Here is a 20,279-nt window from a genome sequence, read left to right as displayed (position 1 = left end):
AAAGTACTTATTACAATCGTATAAAATACATTCAACTGTTTCTCACCCTGAGTAATTCTAGACTGATCTAAAATTTGTGATCACTGATGATTATTATTATCAGTAGAAAAATACAGCTGTGAATATATGCAATCATTACAGTTTACTAAATGTAATGGCAGCATATTGATAAATATAGAAATACATTTTAACAAATTCACATTTTGGTGGTAATTCATTTTTTAAAAGATAAACTAACAGAATAAATGTCTGGTATTTATCATGAGAGATAATAAAGTTTGGAAGTCAAAGGTCAAAATGACCACTTATGGCCGTTCTAGTAGTTCTGGAATTCTGACACTTGTCGTGCTAAAACAACCTGTTAGGTGAAAGTCGAATATCAACACATTGCTGTACCTCAAATGTATGTGAAAGTTGTTAACATGAGCACCAAGAGAGTCAGTGATCTTCATCTGCTGTGGGTCCATGTGTGTGTATGTGTGTGTGTGTGTGTGTGTGTGTGTGTGTGTGTGTGTGGTGGCGATAATGTTGTCCATCAGAGAAAGACAGTTCTTTCTCCATCTGATATCCTCACAAAGAGCCCTGTGTCTGGGTCTGTATGTCTCCGTACTGTCTCACACACACACAGGTTCCTGTGACTCACAAAACCAGACTCTCACAATGTAGTCACACTAGCGAACCAACCTAGTTCCCATGCAGCGAAAAGGGCTGGAAGTGGTGTAATTATGCAGTAAACGACAAAAAGCAGCAGAGTGAAGGTTCACTGTCCTTTGCCCAATTGGGATTCAGAATGCTAGACACACTGTCTGACCCCCTGTCTCGACCGCAAACAAGTCTGACGTGTTTTTCACTCGCATGTCTCATGCAACAGAGACGCTTTCATTATTATCAGTGCAGCTGTCTGCACCAGCTCCATGCATCTCAGCTGCATCAGATGGGCGTTCACGCGACCTGAAGCGTTTTTTTTTTTAATAATGCATGTATAAACCATAGATTGGTGCTCAGTAAAAAGGCTTTTGAAACAAATTTTATTCACAATTTGAAAACCAGGCAAAGCAGAGTGTGCTCCACAGCCATAGATCAGCTCACTCTCCTCTGCAAGACACGGGGACTTCTTGGACCTTTTCTGCAGTATTTTTGTGGGCAAACTGTACATTTACTGCCACTAGCCACCTTACTGCTGAACTTTAATCCCTCCACTCTGATTGCCAACACCTGTCTGCTCTGTCTGCAGCCACTGGCCCTGGCTGATGGAAAATAGATCAGAAATATTAACACATATCAAAGCAAAACTGCATATTACACAGAAGGTTTGGCTGCTCATTGGCTGCTGGATGCTTTGAAATGCACAGAAAATACGGAGCCTACACAGACAGACATTTCAGTGTAGCATAAATGAGGTCTTCCTTCGAGCTTGATGCTGACATGATGTTTGTGGTCTAGACAAGGGGTCAATCACGTGATAAACTAGCTCAGATATTAACTTGATGATCTATTTTACAAGCTTCAAGTATCAATAATGCTGCGTTTGTTGTTGTTAACGAATCAAATCTAACATTAGGTGGTGGGCAACAGCAGCTAGTGTTTGCCTGTTAACATCTGTGAGTTAGCTTGCCACCTGTTTAACAAGGTAACAAAGTGTAAGAAACAACAGTGGGTTCAGGTTAAAGGACCAGTGTGTAGGATTTAGTGGCATCTAGCTGTGAGCTAGACTGCAAATATCTCATCTCCTTGTCAAGCATGTAGGAGTGACTACAGTGGCCATGACACTCAAAACAAACCACAAAACATGGTATCTAGAGCCAGTGTTTGGTTTGTCCATTGTTGGCCACTGTCAGCTGTGCAAAATGGCGACCTCTGTGGAAGAGGACCCTCTGTAAATATAAAGGGCTCACTTTAAGGTAACAAAGACAATTTCAGCTGATCATACACTAATAAAAACCTACTTATGAATATTATATTCAATATCTGCCAATAAATCCCTCTAAATCTGACACACTGGACCTTTAAATGGGAAGACATATTGATGTTTTAATCATTTTTAGACAACAATGCAGCTCTATGACAAAGACTTTATATATGACAGTACATCAGGCTAAGAAAATATATAAGAAAAATGGTTGCAAACATTTCTAGTTTCATTCAGTCAAGGTGACTTCTTTTGTCTCAATTCACAGCTCACCTCTAGTGAACTGTCTACATTGTAAATCTTGGGTTTTTAGTGTTTCAGATGCACCTTCGTCCTCAAAGAGAATAACATATTTTTAGAAGCAAACAAATGATCACATGTAGAAACGCTCACCTTCATTGGTGAAGTGTGGCGACTCCTCGAGAAACACCTCCCCTGCTCCCACCTGCGAGAGCGCTGACAGGTGGAACCTGTAGCGGGTCGATCGGTCCGGCAGGCGGAGGGTGAAGTCTGTCACATTGGGAAGGAAAGTCTCCAACTGGACACGGCCTGCCTTAGAGCCATTCACTACACACACACACAAACAAACACAAACACACACATCACAGAATGTCTAACGGTTTGAAAGTTTGTATCCATGTGTGAATACTTTGTGTTTGACAAATCAGAGCAGCTCACCTGTTTGGTACTTTAACTGGTATCCAATCAGAATGCCATTGGGCTCCAGAGGTTTGTCCCATTCAAGGTACAGGGTGTCAAAACCTCTACGGTTTATCCTAAAGAACCTCGGAGCATCTGGCACTACAATCACACACACAGATACACACACATAATCACACAGACAGATGAGTAGATAGAAAATTATTTCTAATTATTATAATGCAGTAGCACTGATGGCCACGAGATGTCGGCTCCAAAAACTCTCCAATAGATCATCTTTCTCCTTACAAGACATTATGGTCTCAAAAGTTAATTTTGACTCTAAAGTGAGGATTATTAAAATAGCTCCATTTAAATTATTCTGAGTGTTGCTGTTTGCTTCATTTCCTGTTTCACTGTAATGCCTCAAGAAAAAAACAAAGCCACTTATGTCATGGAATGTCCCTCTTTCATTACATGGCTCCATGATCGAACCAGTACATTTCATTTGGAAAGGATAAAATATGTCTTAAAGGGTAGATACCCACAATGTAAGACAATCTGGCAACCCTCATATCTCACATTTTGCACAAAGAAGTTCCTGACCTCTACTTACACACTGTTCATTTAATGAGCAGAGAAACAGGAGAGGTTTAGGAAGACGAGGATGACAAAAATAGAAAGCCTTTTCTGAGTTATGTTCCCATTATTTTGTTTTTTTTATTTAGTATATACACGTTTTCTCCTCACAAAATAACAACAATATTTTTCTAACTTTTAAGTTGGTTATTTTAGATACTGTTCCAATCTCAAAATACAATACTTACACCTTTTATTACACAGATTTGTTAAATGCTTGATTTTGATTGGTCAGTTATGGCATTCCTAAGTCTTATTTCTGAACAGCAGTGTCACTGTGTATGCAGTTCTGATTTTAGACTCTGGAGGATCAATAAAATAACATATACATCAATACTTTGTGTCGTGTAGCTGTGTAATAAGTGGTATAAGGTACAATAAGCAGGTCATTATTGTTAGTAAACCCCTTCAGGGTGATTTAAGACCCCTCTGCTTTGAATCGGCCTCCTGCACCACCCTTCCAGATAACAACCCTCTCTCTGTATATTATCCCTTACTCATCATCTGTTTTACACCTGTGAATGTACATTAATATAATTTTATGATTCTTTCATATGAATAAAAATGAGTGTTGACACAACAATATGCTCAGGGTTTCTACACCTTTTCTGAAGTCAAATTCAAGCAATTTTCAGGCATTTCATGACAGAATTCTACAAGGGAGTCTGTAAGTACACTTAGCATCCTGCTAGAGCTGCAACAATTAATCCTTTAATTGGTTATTAATTGATTATTGAATTAATTGACAACTATTTCAATAATTGTGTGAGTAATTTTTTTTAGAAAAGAAAGTCAAAGTTCTCTAGTTTCAGCTTTTTAAATATGAATATTTTCTGGTTTCTTTACTCCTCTCTGACAGTAAACTGAATAGCTTTGAGTTGTGGACAAATTGAGATATGGCTTTGAATGACTTTGGGAAACACTACTCAACATTTTTCAATATTTTCTGACACTATGGAACAAACAACTCATTGCTTAATTTAGAGAATGATATACAGATTAATGGACAATGAAAGTAATTGTTACAGGAAAGATTTGACATTGTGACAAGTTTAATTCTGTTTGGATTAATAACCAAATGCTCAGATTTCACATATTGCGAAAGCAATGCAATTACAATTTCAAGCAGTTTAAAGCACTTTATCCAAAATCCAAGCACTTTTCAAACCTTGAAAACACTACAGTAAAATTTTCAAAGATTTCCACAACCTGTAACAACCTGCTGTATGTAAACCCCAATACTGGATTCAAAATGTCTCATTTAAAACTTAAGTGCTGTCATGGATAATTTTTTGATACAGTCTTTGGCTCTACAGAATAAAAAGTGTGCTTGTGAGAATCTCATGGATGTCTGTTCTACCTTTAGGTCCAAACACTTCTGTGAAACTACAGAAGATGTCAGGATGTTTGTGTCCTCACCTCCCTCCTTGGTGGTGAACTCCACCGTGTTGCTGGGCGGACTCTCAAAGCGGCTGTTGGCCACAACCATGAACATCTTGTACACAGAGTAGGGCACCAGGTCGGTGACGAGGCCTGACGGCTCGGCCACGGTGGTGTAGAAACCTGTGGTCTTCTTCTCCTTATTGACCACCAGACCCGGAACCCGACTGGACTCTCGCCAGTAGTACAGCTGGGAGGTAGACGGGGAAGGAGAGGGTTAACGGGTAAGATGTGCAGAGGAGGGAGAGGAGATTAAACAAAAGAAATTAGAGAATGGGAGTCTATTTTAAGAACAACTCTGCAGTTGGTTCTCATGACAAAAATAGAGACAGACTCACTCTGTACTCCTTGAACTCTCCCTGCACAGAGTTCAGGTCAACAGGTTTCCAGTGGATGGTGGCCTTGCTGCTGTTGATCTTTGACACTCGCAGGTCAGTGGGAGCGTCTGTGGGCTCTGAACACATGAAGGGACACAGTATGTGTGAACAGGGAAGGTTCAGCTCTGTTTCTACAGGAATAACAACAAATTCCCTCTGAGGTGTTCTCAATGCATCGCAGTCAGGCGAAGGGACTAATGGCTTGTTAGGATACTGTATTCCATGCAGTTACAGAAAAAAGACAAAAAGCGACAGTCTACCCTAAAATCAAAAATACACACTTTTTCTCTGGTCTGTAGTGTTGTTTATCCATCTGGATAGTTTTGGTGTGAGTTGCAGAGTTTTGGAGATATCAGCTATAGAGATGTCTACCTTCTCTCCAGTATAATGGGACTAAATGTCACTCAGCTTGTGGTGACCAAAGCACCAAAAAATACATTTAAAAAATTTGAAACCAGTGTCTCTTTACAAAAATCATGACCTGATTACTCAAGATAATCCACAGGTCTTGTTGTGAGCAGTTTCATGTAGGAACTACATCATTCCCAGTAGAAAAACAGTAGTTCCGGCAGATTCTACTGCAAAAAGAAAGTAGTTCCTACATGAAACTACTCACAACAAGGTCTGTGGATTATTTTGAGAAACTGGATCATGATTTCTGTAAAGAGATATTACTGTTGACTTTTACAAATGTAGTATTTTGGCTCTTTGATTGCCACAGGACTAGTGTCATCTAGATCTAATATTGTGGAGAGAAAGCAGAAATCTTTATGGCCAAGACTTCCATGACTTGGCAACTCACACCAAAACAGTACAGATGGATAAACAGTGCTACAGGCCAGAAAAAAATATGTGTTTTTGTACTGTCCCTTTAAAAAATCTATTTAAATGTGCATAAATACTGCTTTTAAACTAAATGTGCTTTCACACATAAGAAAGGAAGGAATAGCTGGACAAGCAATTAATAAACATAACCACACAAAACATTATATTAGGCTAAATAATTTCACAATGTTTAGTACTGAGATGATCCAAAAGTAACAGGAAATAATCAAGTTACATTACTTTAATACTTATCACGGATTATGTTACTGACTACATGTTTAGCAGGTAATTAGTAACTGTATCAGAATACATTTTAAAGTAACTCTCCCAACTCTGATCACACTAATGGCTTAAAGAGAGAAATGATCCACTGATGACACTGTGAGGATCTGAGTTTTCATCAACACAAAAGATCTCTCAGCTTATGTCATAAAATCAATGTCGGTATTGATTTCCACATCCTGATATCTACAGTGTATCCACTCACTGTCCTCTCCAGAGTATCCAATGATCACATTGGACTCAGGTCCTGTTCCAAAGTCATTCCTGGCCTGGATTTTGATCTCGTAAGGCACATAGGTTTCTGTGTTGTGGACGACATGTTTGGATCCCACTGTGGTCACGTTACTCCACTCCTCCCCCGCGTCCTTCCGTCTCCACCACACGCTGTAGTGCAGGTTTGGGCCGTGTCTCTCCAGGTCCAGCAGGGGCTGGGAAGAGAAAACAAAAAACAAAAAGTGAACACACGCTCACTGAAAAGAGACACACTCACTTTGTTTAGGAGGAATGTCTCCATCTTGAAATCTTCTTAAAAGTTTTAACTTTTCTCAAACAGTAGTCTAGTTTTGTTAACACTGTCTATGAAGGTCATGTCTATAATGCATTAAAAGCACATTCTTAAGAATGTATTTATACAGCTTTATAAAACTCTTCATATAGATTTATAATCATGTAGGACAAGTTAGAATAATGTTTATAAAGTATTATAAGTTAGTTAGCATAATTCATAATGCCTTATAGCTTCATGCTGAAGTGACAATAGTGTTTGAAGAATCTGAGTCCTGAGTTATACAGCACATTATAACTACAACTTAAGCCAGTTATAAGACACATTAAGAGACCTGCTCTAATGCATCATAACAGATTATAACTTCTAAGTTTTTGGAATGAAATAATGCCTCATAAACATATGATTCCTCATAACCATATGAAGTTTTATTTACTTAAAGCTCATGAAGTCATGCTATAGCATATCACTGATGTTTATATGATCAGAAACTTAGAATTTATGTCATGACACGTTGCAGCAATTCTCTATGTGTCTTTTTAACTGGCTAAATTATGGTAGTTATAATGGAGTGTGTAACTCAGGATTCCTCTTTCAAACACTTTCAGCATGGAGCTATAAAACATTATGAATGCTGAAATTAAAATATATTAGGTCCATCACATATAATACTCTATAAACTTTGTTCTAAGTTGCCATAAAAGTTGTTATAGGGCTGCATTTCAGTAAAGTGATGGAGTTTTCTGAATTTTCCAGACTGTGCTGCTGTTCTATTATTTGTCTTTAAACACTTAATCATTCTATCAAAAATCCCATTGTATAATATTTTGTGAAGGCACCAGTAGTCATCCCTATAATATTGTTGCAACACTGATAAATATCAGTGGAGATATTGTGTCAAAAATATTGTCATGTTTGATTCTGTTCAGAGTGCCCAGTGCTACAGCAGTCTCAGCCTGACTGACAGAGCCAAAGGGACACTTTTATGAAAGCCATATTTGTAAAACTATTAGGCCCCAAATCAGTTTCTTAAATCATAAAGCTTTAAAATTTTCCAATCTTTCTAAGAGACTGAAAAATAATTTCCATGTTTCAGTATGGCCACAGTCACTCTCTTCAGATAACAGACTTTATACTCAATCAATGTAATTTCAGAATGTTTTATAGAAAAGTGTGAAAAAATGTGTACAGTATTACTATTAATGTATCATGTGTAATAGACACTGAACTTTACTTGCAGGGTGGGTGTAATATTTTGCCTTGTACAAGTCTTACCTCCCAAGTGATCTCCATGTTGTCCTTTTTGGAGCCCCATCCTCGCAGACCTCTGGGAATGGCATCAGGAGCTGGATTTAACATAAAGAAATGCACTTAGATCAAACAGCATCAGCTCCAACACAGCCACAGGTCCACAGGTCCACAGGTCCACAGGTCCACAGGTCCACAGGTTCACAGGTCCACAGATACAGAGGTACAGAGGTACAGATTTATGCTTGAAGCTCTCTGGCTTGTAGCTTCTAGAATATGTTCTCCTGCTTATTCTGAAAGACTGACAAAATCAGTAGGCTGACAAAACAATACAAAAAGTGTAAAAACTTCAATCTAAATACATCATTATCAATCATTAAAAACACAGATGATTTCAGATGAATATGTGCTGCTGCTGCTTCTCACCAGCTCCGCTCGTCTTGTATCGTGGCGAGGGCCGGCTGGGCTCGCTCTGGCCCACTGTGTTGATGGCGATGACTCTGAACTGGTAGTTGACGAAGGGGGCGAGCTGCAGGATGACTGAGTTGAGGTCCCCGCTGTAAGTGGACAGGTTCTGCCACCTGCCCGGCTCCCAGCGGTCCTCCTCGAACTGGACCAGGAAGTCTGCAGAGACACACAGCCGGCTTGAGAAAAGATAAGGAAGGTGGATGTAGATTTTTGAGTGTCAGTCTGTCTGTATGTTTCAACAGTCCAATCCAAGGATGGTGAGCCAACGTACCAGGATCCACTGATGTCAGGTGAATTTGAAATTTCTTTATGGACAAACTCCCACTTCATTCCTCCTCTGCATATCCCACAAGGAGAACAGGTGATTTTGACATTGTATTCTTACAAGTTAATGCTGTGGGTTGACACCATAGATCACACGTGTCAGACTCAAACCCTGCAGGCTGAATCCAGGCAAGCACCTCATTTTATGAGGCCCGAGAGAGCTGGCACAGAACAGAATTTCTGTAATACAATTCAATGCTGCATTACAGAAGTATGGTGTCCCAGAATGCATCCTGTTCTTATTATGTGCACACTGAAAGCATCTAGCTTACAAGGCAACATTGTGTTTACATTGTGTTTTTTAATTACAATGCTACACACCATGTGCTTACTACAACTTGTAGACAATTATCTTATAGTTATCCATTTATTTGTCCATACAGTATATCTAAACATTTCCATATATCAGTATAAGGTGTACTCTATATAGTCTGGAGTGTACAGTTTTGTCACATTTAGTACTTTATATTTTTGAATGATTTATTTTTTTTCTATTTTATCTTATATAGAATTCTATTGTCAGTCACTCCATTTTCTACCTGTATATTTTGAGCCGCTGTAACATGTGAATGTAAAAAAGTTTATCTTATCTCAGTAAAATAATAATAGCTGTATTTTTGAATGTCTGCTTGCCATTATTTATCCTAGGCTTCTGCTTTCAGAGCTAGTTATTAATTATTAATTTATAATTGAAACCAGTAATGTAATATGATAACAAGTAAATACATTTATATGGTCTTACATTTACAACCAGCACTTTGAGTGCAACCATCAAGTGGCTCCAGATGAATTTGAGTCTAACACTCCTGCCCTAGAGACCAAGTCAAATACCCCTTTGTGTATTCTGTTTTGTGGCCATTCTCCTTTAATGTGAGTGCAAGCGTGTAGCAACAAGTTTGAAGTAATATTTTGTACATTGCAATCATTTTAATATACGTCTTGCTCTAGCATCCAACTGAAAACTGAAATTTGCACTCTGTCTCTGAAATTGTGTGTTCTGTGTGGCTTCATGTATTCAGGTCTAATGTCATTTCCTCCCCTCGTCTCCTCTTTACTCTGTTTAATGACCCTAACGCATTAATTTTACAAACCTTCCTCTAAATACAGATTATAATTATCATTTCATGAGTAACAGGCCCCAAATCATTTTCCTCTGATGGATTATAACTGTGGCCTCACTGAAGAGATGAGTATTTCTATTTCAGCATCCCTGCCTCATCATTACTTTCCTGAGCCTGGTGACCTGAAACAAACTCCACCACTTCACCTCTCCAGCTCTCCTTTACTCACACGATCTCCCTACAGGATGCACTTACTGCTGTGTTAGGAGACCAGTGAAAGCTGAACCTGTCCCACACAAATATATCTGCCTGTAACACAAGACACGTTTTTGACAAATGCAACAATAAAGGGCAATTTAATCCTACCGAGAAGTCTAGAGCAGGCGAAAGAATACAGGTAAATGAGGAGTGTGTGTATACTGACCTGTGACTGGGCTCCTGTGGTCGTTGCCGGGGATCCAGGTGAGGCGAACGCTTCGAGCGGCTGGGTCGGACAGGTCCAGATCCATGGGAGGGTCTGGACGGTCTGCAGAGAAACAGGAAATATTCTCATCAGACATGGAAAACACAGACTGTACTCTACACGCAGACACATACAATAACAGGCATGCTGCAAAACATGTCACTTAATACTGTACACTGCCATTTATTCTCATCATCAGTCCTTAAATCTTATGTTCAGATGCACTAGATATTGATCTTACACTGAATAGCACATCCAAATCTCCTCCCACTTCACTGATCATGTTTGTACAGATGACTGAAACTGCCAAAATTAAAAATAAATAAATACATGTGTAACTTCATAAATTTATGGATAGAAAAAATTGACATACACTATCTTTTCTCATTTGAGATTAATGGTTTTATGCATGGTTCTTGTTCAATAAACAAAACCAATAACAATAACATGCATGAATCAATACATAAATGAATTTACCATTAGATGCACCCAAAATATTACAATTAAATGTAGGCATTAATGAATTTATAAAATACTTAAAACTTCTGCATTTATTTACCATTTTATTAATTATAATCATATTATAATTCTAGAGCTTGACCGATACTGAAACTTGGGGCCAATTCTAATATTAATGATTTTTAAAAATTCAGATCATTGATCAACACATATCAAACAATATATACATCAATACTGATAGAGACTGATATAGCTGTGATATGCCAATACTGTCAGACTAATAAGTCTGTTTTGCTGTAATTAATTTTCCTATTTATACACTTTCACATTTAATTTTCCATTTAAATTATGTATTTATTTTTGTATTTATTTCTGTTTCATTTTCTCTTCACATTTCTGTTTCATTATGTAAATGAGGGGGCTGTCTTTCTAAGTGTGTCCTGGTAAACTTTCCACCCACTGGTATATTTAAATTTAATGACATATTAAATTTAGTGACATAAAAATTTAATTATTGATTCTTTTATATATTTATTTATTTTTTTATTGAATGATATTGGCAGTTTTAGTCCTCCATCGACATGAAACACAGTTGAGTTTCAAAATCAAATTTCACTTGGAAATTGCAAATATATCAAAGAAGAGGAGAAATGAGAAAACAACAAGTCTACTACTAACATCAGCACACAGACTGGTGAGAATGTGATTTTTGTACCAAACTGAACATTATGAACAATTAACTATCAGCATCTTCAGACTTAATATGAGATTAAAGGACCTGACAGGATGGATTTTGGTACATGCATATAAAAATCCATTCTGTATTAAAATCACACATGAAGAAAAAAAAATCTTTGGTACATAATAAAACAATATCCAAAGCAATGTCTTAATGTAAATATTATAGGAGAGAATAAGAGAGAACACAAAGCAGAGAACAAAAAACTCAAACAATAAGAAGACAAAATCATCAGGAAAGAAAAGAAACAGAAAGATTACAGACAGATTTCCACCCGAGCCGTGTGTTACCTGGAGGCAAGGCACTAGAGACTGAGGGGTTGAGGGAGGCTTCCTCTGTGGGGCGGGGTCAGGGACCAGGAAGTGGGTATAAAGGTTAGAGTTTGCAGGTTAGTCTACCAGCCAATCAACAGCAAGGGAGCACAATGGTTAACGTGTCATTTAGTACACATTGTATTAATGTAAGTCAGCTTCACTAACTACAGTTTGAGACAATCGTGTAATCATCATGTTACATTTGAGACTTTTGCACAGACAATTATATATAAGATGATGATATATAAGAAGATGAATGAACCACACAACACACTGGCAAGTGTTAAGTTTGTTTTTTTGTTTGTTTGTTTTTTTAATTGCCAAATTTGTCTTAACCACAAACTGTAAAAATAAAAATTAGTGCTGGATTTTCAAATTTCCGACAGCCCTTGAATGAATCATATGCAATAAAAATTCCATCAGGTGAAAGAACCCAATCTAAGCATAAAATAATAATACACAATTAAAATCACTTTATTCTATATGTTTTGTTTAAAATTTTCACCAAAAATAAACTGTTTGCATGAACCAGATCCTGTAAAAAATTCTGCGCTCCTCTGTGCACTTGGGAACTTCTTTCTTTCTATTAGAAAGCAAGAAGGTATGGTAGATTCTAAAGTAGTTCCATTTCTACTGCAGAAAGAAAGTAGTTCCTGTGTGAAACTTGCACTTGCACTTTGAGCACCACTGGACTAGTGACATGTAGTCATATTGTATTGGAGAGAAGACAGACATCTTTGCAGCTGATATCTACACAAAACTCTGCAACTCACACCAAAACAGTACAGATGGATAAAAAGCACTACAGGCCAGAGGAAAATTTATATTCTTGATTTTTGGGGTGAACTCTCCCTTTAAATGATGGCCACATTTTATATTCTTAACAAAGAACAGTAGCTTATTCCTGTGACTCACTGTCATTAATGCAAAAGTCTCAATGTCAAAGCGATGCTCACACAGGAAGCTCAAACTGAGTCTACAGTACAGCACCTTCTACACAGCACTACAGTATCTCCATACACTGCATGCACACTGTTGAACCAGTGGGAATAAGTAGAGCTAAAGCTAAGCTAGGTCAGTATTTTAGTAAAACTGCAGCAACGATAAAACATGCATGATTTCCACTGGAAGGCATAGAGCTGAAAAATAGTACAGAAAACTGCAGACATTTACAGTCAAATTCTAAAGATGACCGAAAGGAGAAAATAGAAAGTACCAACAATAAAAATAAAAGCATTAAGGTGTGTGTGTGTGTGTGTGTGTGTGTGTGTGTGTGTGTGTGTGTGTGTGTGTGTGTGTGTGTGTGTGTGTGTGTGTGTGTGTGTGTGTGTGTGTCAAAAAGGAAAATGTAATTTGGAAGTGCTGGCATAGCACAGTGTTTCCCGTGGGATGGAGTTATAGCAGTGAAGGTGAAGCATGTGTCGAAAGTGTGCATGTGGGAATTTTTTTGATTTTTTGAGCACTCAAAAAGGGTCATACTGTAGGTCTAGATTTGTGCATAGAAATGATCAGGGGAAATGTCTGTTTAGTTTACTTTTTATTAAATATAATACATTAACTCAACTTAAGTTATTAACTTCCATCTCCACAGTGTTGTTTTATCAAACTGTGTTAATCTACTTTAATATAACTTACTTTATGACATGTTTTAAGGGGATCCTGTCCAAATGATATCAAATGCTAATATCTCTAATATGAGGAAATCTGTGTGTTGTCTCTGATTGACAGCTGTTGAGTGTCACCATGCTGGTGCACAGTATGGCTGCCTCCAGGAAGAAGAAAACAAATGATGCATGTGGAATACCTGGATCTTCCGATTGTTGTTTATTTCACAGGTATGTGTTTCCTTGTGTGTCAAATCAAATCAAATGAGTTACTGCGCACTCCTCATGTGAAGTTGCAGAGCTGGTTTCCCCTCAGAAAATGACAATCCTGAATCTGTGATCAGCATTTCTTGCTTCATTGTTGACCTCTACCTGCTGATCACTGTTTCTCATTTATATGCTTTAGCCTACTCACAAGTATGTGAGTAGTGTGACTTGGACATGAAGTGTCTGTAGTGCAAAATAATATTGTTAAAAAGAGTTAAAACTCCTGTCCCCTATAATGTCGTTAAAAAAGACATGCAGCAGCGGCTGTCATATAGGGGAAGCAGTGGAATACGATAAGCTTTGCTTCACTGCAGCCAGCTGAAGTTCAAACTGTCTTTATAGGAAAATGTGTCCATGCAAAAATACATAAGGTGCTACTGCATGGTGGGGAGTAATCCTTGTTCCCACACTGTTCTGTATGTGAGTGTACCTAACACAGTGAGGCGGGCTGAGACTGAGTCCTGGTCTATCTCAGATTTAGCGGTGCAGGTGTACGTTCCCTCGTCGCCTTCATTCACGTTGGGGATTGTCAGCGACTCCTCGTCCTTCCTCAGCCTGGGAGACAATCAGAGAGAGAGGACCTGGTTGTTATACATCAATACTTCAGGCTGCTTTTGACTATTTTAGAGTTGTTCATTCAACTCTAAAATCAACATGGTAGGGAGGGTTACTCTCTACCATGTTAAAATGTATTCTGATTCAGTTACTGTGTATTACCTGTTACAGAATGTCGTCAGTAACATGATGCAAGAATTACAATATTAAAGTATTTCTTACTATATTTATTTTTATTTATTTTTTTACTTTTATTTTCATTAATTCATTCATAATTGAAAAAAGCCCAAGTCTGTCAATACACTTTGTTTTTGTTTACTAGCAGATCTTGTCCTCTCCAATATGGTGACTGCACAGACACATACAGTAGCAGCCAGTAAGGTACGGTGAAGCTAACAAAGCCAACAAATACAAGTATTTATTCATCTTATATGCTGCTGAACTTTAATGGATCATAACATCAGATATGGAATTGATCTTCAGATCTGGCTTAAGATGAAATAAACTTTTCTATGGATGTCAGTTTTTGAGCCACAAAAGTCAAAATGTGGCCTACAACAGACTGGGTAAGGCTTGTTGTTAGCTTAGCAGTTGCAAACAGTAGACTGGTGCTTTATTGGCTGCCACAGTTGTTGAAAATTGCAACAAAAATGCAAAGGCTTTTATTTTTTTAGGCCAATACCTTTGTGCTGACTTTCCCACATTAGTGAAAGTTATTATGAAAAAATGATACTAAATTGGCCTCATGTAGCACACTTATCTTTATTGCTAAATTCATTTATTTTACATCAATACAGAAAACAGAAAATAATAAGATAGCTTGTGACCCAGTGACTCCAAATCAGTACCACACATTATTAGGCCCACTCTGAACAAATAAGACACACAAAAAGCAAAAAGCTCATGTTTGTCATTTTTGTTTTTTGGCAACTTATATCGGCAAAATCACTGAATTTATATGCGAAAAAGTCACAACCCAGTCATTTGTCCCTGCTGACTCTGCGTTGCTTTCCTCCAGACAACAGCGTGTGTCTCTGGCAGTGAGAGCTGAGGCTCTGCTGTTTATAAAAATTGCTAATCGCTTATGATGAATGTATCTGGTACTGGTTATTGATGACAACCTAATATATCTACAACACAAACCTCAGGACTTTTCCCCATATCTTAATAGACTGGGGATGATTTTAAAATGGGTGCTATTTAAATTGGTGCTATAGTGAAATATGGAACAGGTGCTCTGAGGTCTAGAGGGTTTAATAAGAAAATGAAAGAGAATAAAAGAGAGTCAAATTCATAGTTGGTTAGGTATTTCTTTGGAAAACTGTGACATGGTTTTGATGCTTTGACAGACAGGTGCTGTTACCTCCATCCCAGGTGGAGAGGCTTGTCGTCCTTAGTCCAGACCACAGTGATGGGCAGGGTGGGATCAGAATTCACCTTGCAGTCAAAGCGAGCCGTGGAGCCCCTGATGACTGACTGGTGCTGCGGGACTTGAACTATACGAGTCCGATCTGAGTCGGAGCAAGGTTGAAGAGGAACACACACACACATGCACATACTACATTCAGATGCATCCAGGAGAATCGATGAAAGGTGAAACAGTTTCTGTTGGCTGACACTGGAGAGCTGGATGTAAAACACTCACACCAATTCACTTTAACATGACTGTAAGGCCACTTAAATCTCTTATCACATTTACCACCACAGTTCCAAAATCTGTTTTCTTCAGTTTAAACAAGTGAACAAAAACTGCCCCAAAGCTGAGATGACTTAAAGAGGTAGTCTGGATTATTTGAAGTGTGGTCGTATGAAGTTCTTATCCACAGTCATTTACAGCAGGTGGTGGTCAACATGCCCCCAGTTTGGAAAGCTAAGCAATGTACTGCTGAGAACAGGGTCAGAAGTAAAACACAGACTCATAATCAGTTAAAGCCTATGGTATATTAAGGATATTTTCACAGCTTTAACTTGCTGTCAGATAGCTTTTTTTGATGGGAAACTGCCGTTATATAAGCTAAATATCACTTTCTCCAAAGCAGCCAGACTCCACTGGCAAAACCAGTAATTTTACCTCACAGAACATGGGAGTTGCTGGTCTACTGCTGCCTCTATCTGTTAATCTGTTTGTGTTATTGTGTGACTTTGATGGTTTAAAAGGTTGGTTCAGATTCACCAAACACCACAAACAAACTAACAAATCGAGGCACACTTAAACTGATACTGATTTTTTTTCTGTCTAAAATATGTCTTGTTGCTGACCCTGTCCACAACAGTACTTTGATCAGCTTCCTACACCAGTGCTCCTGCTGCTTCTCCAAACTAGGGGTCTGTCAACCTCCATCTACTGCAGGTAACACACTGACTGTGGAGAAGTACCTCACACAACCATGCTTAAAAAAAATGTCACTATCACTGTAAGCTTCCAAAATGGTTTGAATTAAAAAATTAAGAGAAAAAATTAAAAGTTATCTCACCACCTTGGCAGATTAGTTCACCTGTTTTACATTATTTTTCAGCTGATTAAGTGCAGGATGGATATTTCCTCAGTCCCTGCAGTCTGAATACAAATGTAACTCTTAGTAAACAGAAGATGAGGCAGTGAATTAAAGGCACATAGTCCAGCATATAATCCAATATGATCCAGCAGTGAAGGCTGTTTGGCACAAGAAAAGGAAATCATTTCATCTTTCACACATTATTCTGACATGCAGTGTGGATCCATGTAAGAAGTCAAAAATCCTGTTGGAGCTAAATCATGATGTCACATGGTTACAGAATGATGTCATATCAACATCTCAGGGTTAACAATTTACAATAAGGGTCCAGTAATTCACATTAGTTAATGCCTAATAGGCACTTACTCACAGTTAATTAATAGTTAACTACTGTGTCCAGAAACATTTACTAATGGTGTTTATGTTAAGTATGGCATTAATTCATACATCAGTTAATACTTTATAAAGATGCTATTATAATAAGCATTATCTAACTGTTAACAAAGGTCTCTTAACATTTATTAAAGGTTTACAAGCTAGCTAGTAGGGCACTAACTAAAAAATGTTAGTTAACATATATATCATGAGTCTTCGCTATGAAATTCATTTTTATCAACCATATACTAATATTAGTCAGTGCCCTACTAGCTAGCTTGCAATCCTTTAATAAATGTTAAGATAATTTGTTAACAGTTAAATAATGCTTATTATAGCATTAATTAACTGTTAGTTAATACTTTTTTCAGTATTAACTAATATTAATGGCATCTTTATAAACTATAAATAATGTCTGAATTAATACCATAGTTAACATGAGCACCATTAGTAAATCAACTCACATTAGTTAACTCTTAATTAACTGTGAGTTAATGTTTATTAAGCATTAAATAATGTATGAATTAGTTACATAGTTGACATGAACACTGTTATTAAAGTACCAAGTATATTAGTTAACTCTTAATTAACATTAGTCAGTGCTCATTAAGCATTAGCTAATGTTAATTATTGTAAAGTGTTACTATCTCACATGTTGATGTAAAATGGCTGCTTTAATTTTCAGGTTCATTGTGAATTGAGATGCTGAGTCACAACAGGATGCTGAGTCATGTGGCTCTGAGTGCAGTGATGTAATGTCTGACCTTTGACCTCCAGGCGGACCTGGTTGTCTGCTGCTCCCAGGATGCTGTTGGCCACACAGGTGTAGGTGCCCTCGTCCTCTACTCGGGCCCGTTTGATCTCCAGGGTCCCATTGATGTAAACGCGGTACTGACCGCCATCCAGCCCACTGCCCTGTCCGTTCTTAAACCTGCACACACACAGACAAGGCTGAAAAACTCAACACATGAACTGGTGAATCCAACACTAAAGTACACTGTAGGTTCATAAAGTCCATGTGTTCCTCAAGCACACATGGATGAGAGTTTTCAGAGGATGAAGCAAACAAAAAGACACAAGAAGCTCACCAGCGGATCTCGGGCAGAGGGGAACCAAAGAAGGGACAGTCCAGGAAGGTGCGGTTGCCCTCGATTACTTTAATCAACTGGTTTCTGGGACCCAGCATCCTTGGAGGCATGTCTGCAAAGAGACAAAGATCAGATCACACCTCTACCACTTCATCACTTACAAATACTCTGCGTGTCACAGAGGATTTGACTGTAAAGTGACGTGAAATTTAAAGGTGTTAACAGTGTTACCAAACAGTGGGCTGCTTGCAGTTTGTTCAAAAAACCTGAATGGCCTGAATTGTGATGGTAATAAAAACCCAGGTGTTATTAATTACAATAAGGTGTAATGGTAATGGTAATGGCAGAAACAACACCAGGAACCTGACACCAAAGCAACTCAATGGCCATTATTCAGTTTAAAAATGTTATTCTTGCTATTCTTGCTTGCTTCTTCTATTAGTCATTTCATTGATTCAACTGACCTTTAGTCATTTTTCAAGCAAAAATGTCAAACATTCACTGGTTCCAGCTTCTTAAATGTAAGGATTTGCTGCTTTTCTTTGTCTTTTATGACAGTAAATGAAGAGTCTTTGGATTTTTTGACTGCTGGTTAAACAAAAGAAGCCATTTGAAGATGTCACTTTGGGCTCTGGGAAATGGCGATGAGCATTTTTCACAATTTTATAGATGGGACGATAAACGGATTAATTGGGATAATAATTGACACATTAATCAACAATGAAAATAATCTTTAAGTGCAGCCATATTTTATTTACACCAGTGCTTTTCTGACTGCGACACATCAAATTGTCTGCTGTGAATCAAAAAAATATCAATGTGACATGACTTTGCTGTTTCAACATTTGAATTCTTTCCCTTTTTTAAATCAGTTCCATCCCTAAGTATTGTGAATGACTGGTCAAAAATTTTGGGGACGGGAGGGGCTTGAACTTTTGTCGGCTTCCGAAAGGAGGCATACCAGAAAAAGTCTGGGATCCACTGCTAGTTTACAGTTTAAAAGTTGTTTAAAAGTTTTTCAGTTTAAAATTACACACAGTACACAGTACACAGTAAGTTCACAAATTGTATATACGGATGAAAGGTCATTTGTAAGTACAAGTATTACACACTGCGCAATCATAAGCTGATCATATAAAACATATAAAGTGTCCAGAGAATAGATTCTTGAGAGGTAAAGCAAGCAGTGTCAGCTTTATCTGATGATAATCATTTGTGGAAAAACCTCAGAGGTCACAATGATGATGCTGCTTGTAGATGTACTTTACCTAAAACACACAGTGGGCGTTCATGTAACACATCCCTCACATTATTCTTTAACAGAGATCTTAGAGTTACACAAACAGGTTAAAAGTGAACTAAGGCACACAGAAAGAGGCAGAATGCTCCCAGCCCCTCCTGTGTCTCACCGAGGACGCTGACGAAGGCGTTGGCCAGCAGGTAGCCGTGCTGGTTGGAGGCGTTGCACTGGTAGACAGCGCTGCTTCCCATCTGCACTGAGCGAAACATGATGGTGTCACCCAGCACCTGTCTGCTCAGGTTGGGAGGAGAGCCTGGGGTCAAGGGGAGACACAAGGACAAAAGTAATATTTAGAAAGACTGTGATTAATTTTTCAGTATTGGAGCTTTTGATTTGGTAAGTCTCAGCTGGTACATTAATAGTTAAGGCCCTAAATACAGTCAATTTCAAGGGCTATGCTGGTGGTAGACAACATAGAATTTCTGCCGCTCCTCACGGGACAGTGGGTTTAGAAGACTGACTGAAAAAGGTTAATTATTTAATGGAAAAGAATTTAAATAATTTCAAGAACAATTTGCACTCCCATCAAACGTTTTGTAGAGATCCCTTCAAATACTACACTGTATCACAAGTCACACAGAAAGAGAGATGGTCAGTGCATAATAATCTAAATTTTTGTCCTGTTGGTATGTGCAGTTACAAGAGTTTGGTGATGAAATCAGCAAAAAAAATCCTCAGTAAAGTGGAATAGGAAGGAAGAAAGAATGACAGAAAGAAAGCAAGACAAAAGAAGAAAGGTTTGAAAATATTCTCTCTACATACTGTCTACAGGCTGTCCGTTGATCAGCCACTGGATGTTCGGTTTCGGGTTGCCGTTGGCTCGACACACCAGACGCCCGTTCTCATCAGGGGCCAGAACCAGGTTTGTAGGTTTGTCCAGCCAATAAGGAGCCGCTGTGGGAC

General features: G+C 38.2%; 1 protein-coding gene across 6 annotated transcripts in view; it reads right to left on the bottom strand.

Annotated features, from left to right (window-relative positions):
- The window catches only part of nfasca (neurofascin homolog (chicken) a), an 86,565-nt gene that overhangs the window by 36,828 nt on the left and 29,458 nt on the right, over positions 1–20,279 (bottom strand). For 5 of the 6 annotated variants that reach the window (XM_084726291.1, XM_084726282.1, XM_084726254.1 and 2 more), the window contains 15 exons: positions 20,139–20,270; positions 19,486–19,629; positions 18,077–18,188; positions 17,753–17,919; positions 15,482–15,629; positions 13,994–14,118; positions 11,669–11,713; positions 10,142–10,243; positions 8,291–8,488; positions 7,892–7,962; positions 6,317–6,539; positions 4,966–5,081; positions 4,607–4,817; positions 2,588–2,710; positions 2,303–2,476 (listed from right to left, as the gene is read on the bottom strand). In XM_084726291.1, the coding sequence (XP_084582417.1) occupies positions 2,303–2,476; positions 2,588–2,710; positions 4,607–4,817; positions 4,966–5,081; positions 6,317–6,539; positions 7,892–7,962; positions 8,291–8,488; positions 10,142–10,243; positions 11,669–11,713; positions 13,994–14,118; positions 15,482–15,629; positions 17,753–17,919; positions 18,077–18,188; positions 19,486–19,629; positions 20,139–20,270 (2,091 nt within the window). The remainder of the gene's footprint in view (positions 1–2,302; positions 2,477–2,587; positions 2,711–4,606; positions 4,818–4,965; positions 5,082–6,316; positions 6,540–7,891; positions 7,963–8,290; positions 8,489–10,141; positions 10,244–11,668; positions 11,714–13,993; positions 14,119–15,481; positions 15,630–17,752; positions 17,920–18,076; positions 18,189–19,485; positions 19,630–20,138; positions 20,271–20,279) is intronic. The other variant, XM_084726279.1, reaches the window with a different exon arrangement.

Source organism: Lutjanus erythropterus, chromosome 2, assembly GCF_056507025.1.
Source record: "Lutjanus erythropterus isolate fLutEry1 chromosome 2, fLutEry1.hap2, whole genome shotgun sequence".
NCBI lineage: Eukaryota > Metazoa > Chordata > Actinopteri > Lutjaniformes > Lutjanidae > Lutjanus > Lutjanus erythropterus.
The sequence above is the reverse complement of the archived record's forward strand: the minus strand, read 5'-3'. Positions and strand labels throughout refer to the sequence as shown.